Source organism: Chelmon rostratus, chromosome 14 (genome assembly GCF_017976325.1).
Source record: "Chelmon rostratus isolate fCheRos1 chromosome 14, fCheRos1.pri, whole genome shotgun sequence".
Lineage (NCBI taxonomy): Eukaryota > Metazoa > Chordata > Actinopteri > Chaetodontiformes > Chaetodontidae > Chelmon > Chelmon rostratus.
Genome location: NC_055671.1, coordinates 6,282,751 through 6,294,810, shown reverse-complemented (window position 1 = coordinate 6,294,810; position 12,060 = coordinate 6,282,751). Strand labels below are relative to the sequence as shown.

Sequence of the window (12,060 nt, the reverse complement as noted above, 5' to 3'; positions counted from 1 at the left end):
AAAGATGTGCTGAATACAAAAGTAAACAAAAAAAAAAACATCTTTAATATAAATAATCCTGATGTGGATTAGTTTCTGACACATCATACCAAAGTTCTACCACAAGAACAGAGTTTGTCTGACTTGAGGTGGTCGTGACTCCGAGTGAAGGTGACGTGTTCAACATTACACCTTCAACACAGAAGCAGACCCACTCTGCTCACTTTCTGGAAATCCTCCACATGAAGTTGGTTTTGCTTTGCTCAAAATGTCCACATGATGAAAGTCATGAGAGACTGGAAACACATACAGGTCTTTTCCAGCCTCACCGAACACCACCGTGCACAATGAGGAACCTGTCACTACCACCAAATACATCAGTTCTGCTTTTGCGACAATCCTCCATGTGCAGGTAAATGTTCACAGGGTCGGATTTCCCACAGGGCTCGTCCAGATGTTCATTGATTAAGTTCTGGTCCATGGAGCCACTCTTTAGTGGTTCATCGCAAATAATATTCAATGGCGGCAGAGAACGCAGCAAAGCCTCCACATCCCAGCACCCCCGCCTTCAGACCAGCTGCAAAACAGAGAAATAAATAAATACGAGGACAGGAGAAATACATTACCTTCAATGTAAGACACCACAGCAAATATACCAGGCTACACACCACGAAATCCAATGGCTCCTCCGGTTACACAGCCGCTGTACACTGCGTTCTTCCAGTCAGATTTGCCTCTGTGCTGCAAATGAAAAACAGGTACAGTGTTACACACTTGATGTGGAGGGGAAAAAAGGCCGGGGGAACAGTGAGGGTCTCCAAATAGAATCACAAGTTAGCAAAATATTATATTATAGCAGTTTTGCAGCAGAGGGCGCTCTCAGACCATTTTGATGGGGGTTAAAACAGCACAACTACTGTGAGGTTCCCAAAAAAATCTCCAACATACAACACAGGATATTACAATAACAATGTGGGGATTAACATTTCCCTACTTTGGTAAAAGAATGAATGACTGAATCCTCGTTAGGTTATCCCTAATGCAGCAAATGTAATACAGCTGTCAAGTCAATTTGGACACACAACAATTATATGAACAACTCATGAAAGATGAGGGAGGAATCACAAACACTGCAGCACAGGTGGATCGTATCAGTTTAAGATAGTGTTGTATCAGTAGATGTGTTTGCAATTTGTTGTCATTATTTTCCCAAATGGTCTGTTTTGCTACAGGAAATGGAGAAGGAGACATTATGGAATCCTCTTCTGTCTCCTTTGTTTTAAGCTTCTGTCACTTATCAGTCTGTGCCATGTGGTTATACTCAACATTCGTGCTTCGCCCCACCACCAGCAGCCCCAGTTAATGAGTCGTGGTGTGACCTACTGATTCTATGATGCACTCTGTGCAGGAGAACATGGCGCCCACGATGGCGAAGTTCTTGGCGTACGACATCCCCCTCTGGCCCATGTCTTTGAGGACTTCTCGTGCTGTTGGAGTTCTCAGAGGATCTTTGGGGTCGAAGCCAACGTTGGTATCGATGCCAGCTGTGAAAACACCAAACGCTCCCCCGAGGACAAACCCTACAGAGAACAAAAACAAGAGGCATGAGTGTCTGTACAATAAATAACAACTTTATTTACAGACACAAAGACAGACAGACACACGTGCTAGTTTCCTCTGATCAGAGAAATATTACTGGCCTTCATGTTATTGATCATGATTCAAGTTTCAAGATTCAAGATTCTTCATTTTCATTGAGCATGACATGTCAATAAAATTTGCATTGCAACCCCCATGTTAGAAACAAGATAATAAGGAAGATAAGAAAGATTAGAAAGAATAAAATTCAGATAACTACAATAAAATAAACCAACATGCAATAAAAACATTCGTAAATGCAATTAAAAATATACCAGAATGAAAATATACTAAGGCAATAAAAATATACTAAACAATAAAATATACCAGTGAAATGTGCCAACAGAATAAAATATACAAACAGAATAAAATATACACATCATGCAAGTGTGACGTACAAGAAGCATTAAGGTCAGGCTGCAACTGACAATCAATTTATTAGTTTATTAGTTACCGTTAGTTTTTGGTCAATCAACTAAGCATTTCAACCGTGTATTTTGGAAATCTCGTGCAAAATTCCCAGCGTCCTCTTCAAGCCCACTTCCACGTGAACACATGATCTTAGGGGTCTGGCACCAGACTACTGTCGTCAGAGCTCATTAAAACCTGAATCTGGACGGACACACGCAGCACAGATGCTGAGCAGCTGTAACATATCTTTGTACCGGTAGATCACGGCTCACCTCCCACACAGGCCAGAAGCGACTTGAAGGCGCAGCTCTCCATTCCCCTCTCGATCATCTTCTGCTCGTCGCTTTTAGGAGGCACCGGCAGACCCCCCATCACGGCGGGGTTCAGGTCCTTCACGGCCCTCTTGTCCCCGATCAGATGGTCCAGAATCATACTGTATTGTAAAGTTGGGCTGTCCATTCCCGGACCGGCCGAAGCAGGACCTTGTGAGTCGGCAGCAGCAGCGCCTGCAGCACCCGTGGAGGCAGCCATGTTTGTCAATGACAGGGGCTTCAGGGAAATGTAGTCCACGACGAGTCTCCGCAGATTCGTCGCATTTTGTAACCGCCTGAGAAAGGAAATAATACTGAAATATATCGTTTTATATAATTACACAATAAGACAAACATACGAAGACATTAAGCATAGTTCAAAGCTTTTCATTCTCTCATCATAAGATTTATTGAAATTCATGTCCGCACATTCGACAAACAGTCATCCTGCCAATGTCAACAGCAGCACTGCGGTAAATTCCGTCTTTCCAGAGGTCATACGACGTTTCTGTTCACACTTTATGGTCATTTTGGAGGCTGAAGCTTGTGTGCTGATGAATTCCATTGCGTTATATGTGTTTCACCTCATTTACATAGCATAAGGGGTACAACTATGGAGCAGACAAAGTATTATGAACAATATTATGATTTTATGATAATATTTTGATTTTATATTACAAACACTTCACATTCCTGCAATAAACACTACATTTCTGCATCTTAAATATGCACACACACACACACACACACACACACACACACACACAATAATAATTATTACTTATTTTTTGCAACTGCATCAGAGAGGTGTCGAGCCCCTCTGTGACGAAATATTTCTAAAATGCATGAAATACAATACAACAACACCAAAAACTACACATTTTCACAAAGTTTCCTCATCAACTTACATCCTGATCCTGTCAGCAAACACTAAATATGAAACTATGGTGAACTTCATGAAAGAAGCAAAGGTCGGATTTCTAACTTAACTGTTGTACTTGTTTACATTAGATGCAAGTGTTTTTATTTGTCTTGTATTTAAGTGCAGCATACACTGGTGCAGAATATATTTAAGGCTGTCCCTGGTTGTTTCTCTAAATGTCTAGCATTCATTGTCATCAAGAAATTCAGTAATGAAGAAAAGAACTATATCTAAGTAGTCCTACTTTTGCATGCAGATCTAAAAACAACTTGTTTACATATTTGAAGCGTCTAGTCTTAGAATCAACACTTGAAAAAACATTCATCACTCCGTCCCAGCGCTTAACCTATCTATAGACTACATTTCCCAGAAATCTCCGGGAGCACTGCGCCAAACTCGCTTCGCGCGCTCCACCTACCGGCTCCAGCAGCCCGCTGGTGACACTTTAATGACTCGCGTGCGTGAGGCGGCGGCGGCGGCAGCAGCATCCTGATCAAACAGCAGCACCACCGCAATACTGAACAGGTGAGATGAAGCGAGTGGCTAATTCTCCTGCGTGACAGCCTACGGCGTTTTAACTCTCCTTTCACAAATGTGTTGACTTAAAATGTGCAAACTTTACCGTGAACGCGTTTCTGCTGTCGGTGGACGTTGACAAAGCTGTCAGAGAGAGTCGCTCGGGATCAGTTGGTTTGACCAGATGGCAGCGACGCCAAACTGACTTTGAAGACAGCTCGCTTGTTGTTAGCTTTCTCCGTCACTGTACACGTCTTTAATGTGGTGGGTAAGTCATACTGAAGCAGACGTGTCACTCCTGTTATGACAACGTCTGTCAAAAAAGATGGCTATTGGACAGTTGTTTCCAGGCTAATTGACTGTGTCACTGAATGGCTGCAATGCTAACAGAAAGTCGAATAACACGCGCGTGTTATTTTCCCTTTCACATGACATGTCTTCAGATGTTCCTCCTGGATGTGTCGGTTTACATGCTAACATTGCACCATGCGGAGTCGTGAGTTCAACAGGGTTCTTGCTCGATTAACAATATATTTATATGATTAATAATCTGCTTTCTAAACATCCCCTTCATTGGGTCAGTTCTTATTCCGCCCTAAGTAAAAGCTTTATTGCAGTGATAGCATTAGCCTACCGTTACCAAGAGTAGTGTAAGTATGAATTTTGTCCTGTGACATGTCAGTTATCTTCACATGTCAGTGAAGATACTGCAGCTTACACTCTAACACCCTTAGAAAATTCAGAGACCACATTTTTTTCATCATTGGGATTGTTCACATTTAACGAATTTTTCAGCTATGTTATCTGTAAATGATATTTCCCACACGAAATTCCGGATGCATCTTCAAACATTGCTCCACGCTGCAAGGTATAAATATCTGGAGGAGAAATTCTGTGGCTTTTGTTTAGGTATTATTATTTTTTGGGCATAAAAGTATTAAGTGTAAACATGTTGAGTGTGAAAATATTGATTAACTTCATAGGAAAGTGTGAGTAAGTTTTTAGTTGAGAAATATTCCCCTCGGGTTGCTAAAAACCTCCCAGACTCGAGAGGACGTGACCGTATTTCAGTATTTTCAGTGGCGAGGTCTTTTAATGATACAAATATTTTGATTAATCATGATATTACACACGTTTAAATCAGCAAAAGGTCAGTCAGTAGCTTGGTGCTGTTCAGCCGCAGCTTCTTTGCAGAATTTTCATACTTCCTGAGATAAACCTGGGAATATACTGGCGGATCCAGTTGTAAATGAACATACCAAATTAGCTGTACTGCTTTGGTTTTCCTGTCTTTTTATGTAAATTTAACATTTTGCTGCCAATGGCAAGTTGCCTTCGGACCCGCTTCAGTGCGCTGCCAGCGTTCTTTCCTCTCATGATCAGCCAGCCATTTGTTCCTCATTAGACCAGTGCCATGTGAAGCAGTCAAACAAGGCCTTGTTGTGTTTAGTGTAGTTATTTATGAAAGTCTGCTGTTTATGTTTTTAATAGGGCCTTAAGTGCTTCAATTTCGCAGACTATCCTGAGTAAGCTCGTGCGAGTAATTCAACTCTTGCCACGTAACATTTACTTGTAATCTACATCACCAGTGTTCCAGATCACTGTCTGAATAGTGACGCTTGAATAATAAACCATTGCTATTCTATGCTTTCTGTGCAGCATAACTGGACATGTCAATAATGACAAAAGGGAAAGTTAAGTTGTAAAATATCCTAATTGTAGAGCTTATAGCGTAGTCTTATGTTTATAGAAGAGGCCAGCCTTGCAGTGGAACGCGTCTGGAACCAAAAGGGCAACAAATGACAGCTTTCACTTTATGCAGCTCCTTTTGATCATGCCAGGAGAAAAGAGACTTCAAATATGAGCGGCGCAGCAGTCATTTATGAGGCAGTCAATGTCAATGGTGTATGTAGGTAATTACAACCTTTGTTTTTCTCATGGTTAACTATCCAAGAAAGGGAACTAGTTGGAAACCTGTCTTGGGCTTTTGGGCTGTGTTCAGGACAGGCTGTCCTAGACATAAAAAAGCAGCAAGGGAGACTGGTCTTGTGTTACTGCAGTGATTGCCCGTCAGACTATAGCACTGACTGACGTGGATACATACAGTGTTTTCGCTATCAATATTTGCTGATAGTTGTGTGAAGCGGCCTCTGTCTTTTCTGTATCAATACTGTCTATTGTCAGAGTGTTTGTGGAAAGGAAAATCACATGAGCACATCTGACATCAACTAATAGGACTGCTGTCATGCATACTGCATACTGTCTGAGACAATTCTAGGTTTCATTGATGGAGGTAGAAGCGTTCAGAGCCCGGAGCAGTGACTCTCCCTCATCTTTTCTGGTCTCATCCTCTGTTCAACTATTATCCAGGCAGTTCCTGTCATTGGCTTGCTATTTATAGCCAAGGGTTATGTGGGGAGCACCCCATGTCCAGTTTTACAGTGGTGCTGCTTGTTCTACTCCACAGAAAATGATACCTGGTGATTTCCTTGACCACTCAGCTCGATGGGAAGAACCAAATGTATGTGAATGTGTGACGTTCGAAAGGGAATTCAAGGTCTCCTCTCATTGCTGCCTGACACACTCAGTAATACCTCCTACCAATGCTGGTGTCCTGGATTCACTTTTGTCAACTGCGTGCTGTGGGACTGTGAATAGAAAATTAGCAGAAGGACTGGAGTCCTTCATCCACATGTTGTAACAGACGTCTGTATGAAATGAGTCAGGGTGGGGGTGGGGTAACAACATTTAGAGTGACCTTGTCCAGCTGTGGTAAGAAGGGTGAAAGGCAGATACTGCAGTGATGTAGTCAGATGCTCACTGCTCATTTCAGATGCTGCATTCACTGCCCAGTTACTTTCTGTGGAAGGAGATGCTACCATGATAGTTACCTGTAGGCTCAATAGACATCAATCTGGGTCTCACATGCTCAGGAATAAGCTAAATGCACACTTTTCAAACCTTTTCAAATATGCGGGCAAAAAAAAATACTGATGTGTGTGTGAAGGCATGGCCTCATAGTGCAGTCAGGAGTCAATGCTGCTGTTGCTGGTGAGGATTTTTAGCAGGAAGGGATTGAACATTCTGATCAGCAGATTTGGTTCAAGGAGTCATAGGTGGGTACCCATCTTTTCCAAAAAACATACCTCCTCATTCCCCACAATAATGAGATGGAGGATCAAAGAGGTGAGCGAGCTGCACCAAGTTGAACTTGTTGCTAGTCCTGCTGAACCTGATGCTGCAGCAGAGCCTGAAGGTGCTGAGTTCATCAAGTTCCTTTCCTGTAATGACCTGTCAATCAATGTGGAGTGACAATTCTGTGTTTTGAATTTTGTTAGAGCGGCAACCGTTGTTATACATGTATTCATAATATCCTCAGGTGTCTTCACAATGCTAATGGCCCCATTTATGAAGTGGACTTATGAGGAGGTTTCATCTTCAGTAATGACAAGCAGTAGTTTTTATTTGTCAAAATGTATGTACATGGCTTTGTCTTTAAACAGACTCGTGGGTAGATAGGGAAGATAGTTTCCTGCTGCTTATGTCAGGGTAGAGCAGTTTAGGAATTCCGTGCAGGTCAACAAGTGCCCGAAGGGCGCAGACTATGTCCTGGTTCATAAAGGGATCAACGTCAACCATTTCCCCAGTATACATTATCAGGTAAAGCCATTAGGAGTTAATGGTCAATCGCAACTTGAAATGAACTACAGTATTTTTTATTGAAGGATCACATCTAATTGAAGCCCAAGATCTTGTGTATTGATTCAAAGTGAGGGGTGAACTGAAAAATAGTTTTGTGCTCTGGGCTCAGGTTGCCAGGGCTCTCTTGTTTGTCTGTGTTTAGCCTTTATCTTTGTGAATGTTGACCCTCTTGTTAGTTATAGAAATATCTCTCACCCTCTTCAGAATGAGGGTCTTAGAAAATACTAATATGGTCAGAAACACATTTCTCTGCCTGGTGTGCCCAGACAACTCTCTTTCCCACTCTGTGTGATCTGAGAAGAAAGAGTTGTTATCTGTCCTCAAGAGGCGAGGTCGGGTCCTCATACAGTTGAAGTGGCATGTCCTTTACTGCAGCGGAGGAGGCTTAAATTGAGGAGATAAGAGGAGATGGACTGATTTGAGCAGGAATCAGTACTGACCTGGCATTCAGTGAGTTGAATAAATAGAAGCACCCGTTTTTCTGACAGAATGTGAGGACTGCTCAGTACGCTGCCAGCAGGTTGCAGCTATTTTGTGTAATAATTTAACTCAGTGCTTTTGCCTTGTGAATGCACAGATGGCTCCCAGCCTCCACTGCATTGCCAGGCTGTCTTCTCTCAGCTTTTTTTCCTCTGAAACGTCATCTACCTAAAAAGACCAGTTGAGAAAAATTAACCACAGCAATGTTTTCTGTCTGAGAGGTGTATACAGCTGGGAAGGAAGGTAACTCCAAGCATCTTTTTTCTCTGGCTCTGTTTGTAGTTCAGCAACGTCCAGGAAACAGGCCGCATACTTGACAAGCATCGCAGCCTAACTCGTTGGCTCCAAGGAATGCTAGCGTCTCTGTAAATGGGTCATGTGTGCCACGGCCGAGGTGAAGCAGAGATATGGTCTTTTCACATTGGCCACCACTGTAGCCTGAGAGCAAGAAGGCTGTCTTGCAGGAGTGTGATGTCCAGCTCAAGAATGAAGTAGATGATTTGATATTATTGAGTTATTTCATCCAGGTAAACAGGACAAGCGAGTTTACTAGTGTGACGTTTACGTGTGTGTGGGGTGTGTCGTTAAAATGTTTGCCCGGTAGCTGAACGAGGTCTGATCTATTGTGATCTTTTTTGGCCTCCCTTTATATAGGCTACATTGAACACACCCTCAGAGCACATCAAATAGCTCTCATAAGTATGTGTACTGTTACAAATGCAAAAGACACAGAGCTGGGATTCCTCCTTTTGGGTTGGACAGCAACTCTACTTAGTGGAAATAATACTATGATGTTCCATTGTGGAAAATCACTGTGCTCTGCGTAGTGGTCGTCTTTTTATTCCCTCGCAGTTCTCATGGATGCAATGCAAGTATTTCTATGGAGTCCGCCCACTCGCTGCACATGTAGCCGGCCAAGCAGACAGGAAAGCAGCTTTCTACAACGTGGCTCTGACTGTTTATCAGACAAGAACTTTGACACCATCAGAGCAGGAAGTTTGGCCCTCGAGGGAGCCCGGCTCTGAGAAGGATGAAACAGAGGATGAAGCAGATGAAATATGCATGAAGACTGTATCTATCTCAGCTCCTACCACAGTATGCCTTGTGAAGAAAGGACAGGGCAGTTTTTTGAGAGATGGTGGATAGCTATGACCGCTGCGAGGTGGCACAGTTCATTACATCACTAATTCAGGATGTGGGTGCTTATATGTAATTTGTTGAAGGGATTCATTTTGTTTGCAACAATTATGTTAATAAATTACACACGTAGGAGATATTTTGAACCGTGGATCAAACAAAAAAAAACATTTGACGGAATCACCTCGACATGTGGAAAAGTATAAAGCACATTTTTCACTATTTGATGACATTTTATTGATTAATCAATAAGGAAATGAGCAGATTAATACATAATGAAGATAATCAGTTGCATCCCTTGGCTAATGGGCATAATTGTCATGCCCATGAATTACAGTGTATATTATTATGAAATAGAAGCATATTGTGTGATTTAATGTTTTAGAAGCCAGAGTTGAGCTGTTCATTTGCAAAGTAGTTATTAATCAGCACATGAATAGCATTAAAAGTTAATTTATTGAACATAATCTTAAGAAAATTGTGTAACTAATGCAGATTGATGTCATGAAAAAGCTTTGAAATGAGAAATGTGAATATTGTATCTGACGTGTAAATGGGGAATTGAACTGGGCGGCCCCTCCTCTCAGTTATGAACTCTCACAGTTAATGAGCCAGGATTCCTTAGTAAGCACTTATTATTTTGAAAGTTTGGGAACCCCCTGCTGTGTAGTCCTAAAAGATGGCTGAACAGCCTATAGATCTATGTCCAGATCAAAGGAAATCATCAATTCAGCACTTTCCTCACTAGCTTCGCTATTCTAGCTCCTAAGTAAGTAAGTTAGTAAGTAAGTAAAATGTGCTGATTTAAGCAGCAGCTCCCAGCTTTAGGCTGTTTCATATTCAGATGCTGAGGAGTTTTTGTGTGTTTTGGCTGAGAAATTATAGTATCATACTACAAGGCTCAATAGGGTTCTTGTTTCACTTTCTAGCAATAATTCACATCAATGTCACCACACGAAGGCAGTTGGCACAATAGTCCATGGCCTCAAACACAATACATACAAGCATATACAAATATTAACATATGAACATGAACATACCGCTTGTGAACTATTGCTACTGACTGCAGAAAATGTCACACATTTGCTGCATTGTTTTGTGTGAGACTAGACTGCAACTTCCCTCGTACTGCTTTTGAGAAGGAGGTTTGCGCCCTGTTGTGTACTAGTTTCAGATCCCTCCAGACTAAAGGGGAAACCCAGAGGGAGAGCAGAGACCGTCTCACAGCAGGGACACAGACTAATCCCACACTCTTTCTGTTTCACTTTAGCTGACATAATGACTTTGCACACGCCGTTTCCCCAGACCCAGGTGCTGTACAGATGCTTCAGAACTGCCGACGTGGTCAGGCAAAATTAATACATTAATGCATGCATGTAAGCACACGTTTGCCTGTACCACATACTGTCTACTGCAATGTTACTGTCTCAAATCAGACTGATTTCAAAGTGAAAGGAATCTTAATTACACAGTGTAGCAACAGGAATCTGTTCTGGACTTGTCGTTTGAGTGCAGATGTTAGACAGATGTTCAGCTGCTGTAATGGTAATGTGATATCAGTAGCACCAGTGGCAACATATCAATGTCACACGGAGAGAGAAGTTTATTTTTTAGTATTTTGATATTTTGTGGTTGGTAGCATTTCATCATCGTGTTCTTTCATAATAATCCATCTTTAAATGATGTTGCAGAGCCTCAAGATGGCAAGAAACATACTCATAATATCAGGAAAAATCGAGATGCATACTAAAAAAAAACCAACAAAATCTAGCTTGACCTGTACCTTGATCAGTTTATCATTAAGGTTTTAAAATATGATATGACGGCTATTAAATCTTTCACTAACATTATCTAAACCATCTGCTCCTTACTGGTGCAGTGTTGTACACTCACAACTTACAAGGCACAACTTGATCCTCATTCATGTGGTTGAGTAGACTTTTACACAATAAGAAAGAGACTACTGTGATTGTAAGCAAAAAAAGCCCAACATTTTTGAATACTTTCTAATTTTGTCAAACATTTTTGACATCTTAAAAATAGGGATCCATTCATAAGCCGTCTTTTAAATGCATATGGCTTTAAATATAAAATAGGCGTATATTTAATTGTAAGGTTATTTTTATGGGAACAAGTATGTAGCATAGAACGGTGCTGCCTGCCACATCAAGAGCAATGAATTTGTAATCCCACAGTATGTTTACAATTGTTATTGTTCACAGTTTTGGTTGGATGGTATAATGAGAGTATTCTCTACTGTCAGTGATCATGGAAAAAGCATTATTTTAAGCCGCACTCTCAGCTGAATCACCATCACTGCACGTTCTACATTTGTTTTCACATCCTGTGCAACAGTGACGTGTCTAAGCGGAGAGTGTGACTCAGTGCTCTTTCCTGTGGACGGAGGGAGGAAAACGGAAGAGAAAGAGAGACGGGCGGTGCTTAGGAGCTTCAGTGTGCCTGCTAATGGTTTTGTCTTAGGAGTGTTGTACTCAATGGTCCGTCCGCTCAGCCGGTTGTGTCACGCAATGACAGGAATCCTCTGAGAGCCACCTCACCTGGCAAGCATCCAGCCACGTGGATTTCTGTGCTTTTCATTATTTATTAACGTTTGGCCTATTTCATACTCCCGGGGTCTCCTAATTCTAATTCTGTCAGTGTTCAGTTTTAAATGTAAAAGAGCTTGGCATTGTGGAAGCTTTCCCTGTAGGAAATTCTTTGAAATTTCTTCATACATATGTTGTTTTTATGGCTGAGAGATAGTCAGTATGCTGGTAATTACCGGTCTCTCATTGTGGTGCTTGTGAGTAAGCAGGGTGGAAGTCAGTGCTTTTCCTCCAAGTCCATGTTGTACAAAGGGACACCTTGGACTGTGTCATTGTTCTTATACTATGTCCACTGTGTGGAAAAGTGCTGTACTTTTTTGTTGGACTGGTGACTCCCACAGGTTGGTTGGAGCATCTG

The 12,060-nt window shown here is 41.7% G+C and overlaps 2 protein-coding genes across 4 annotated transcripts in view; one reads left to right on the top strand and one right to left on the bottom strand.

Moving 5' to 3' along the window:
• Window positions 1-22: 22 nt before the first annotated feature.
• On the bottom strand, window positions 23-4,000 carry timm22 (translocase of inner mitochondrial membrane 22 homolog (yeast)). The gene is made up of 5 exons (XM_041951804.1): window positions 3,884-4,000; window positions 2,301-2,635; window positions 1,363-1,559; window positions 648-720; window positions 23-556 (listed from the first exon to the last, which is right to left on the bottom strand). The coding sequence occupies exons 2-5, from the start codon at window positions 2,557-2,559 to the stop codon at window positions 480-482; spliced, it is 606 nt and encodes a 201-aa protein (XP_041807738.1). The 5' UTR covers window positions 2,560-2,635; window positions 3,884-4,000; the 3' UTR covers window positions 23-479.
• Window positions 3,705-12,060, top strand: part of specc1 (sperm antigen with calponin homology and coiled-coil domains 1) — a 69,693-nt gene continuing 61,337 nt past the window's right edge. Inside the window, exon 1 of one of the 3 annotated variants that reach the window (XM_041951799.1) lies at window positions 3,705-3,786. The gene's annotated coding sequence lies outside the window, so the exon portion shown is untranslated. Of the gene's footprint in view, window positions 3,787-3,959; window positions 4,046-12,060 lie in introns of those variants that run through there. The other 2 variants (XM_041951800.1, XM_041951801.1) reach the window with 2 other exon arrangements.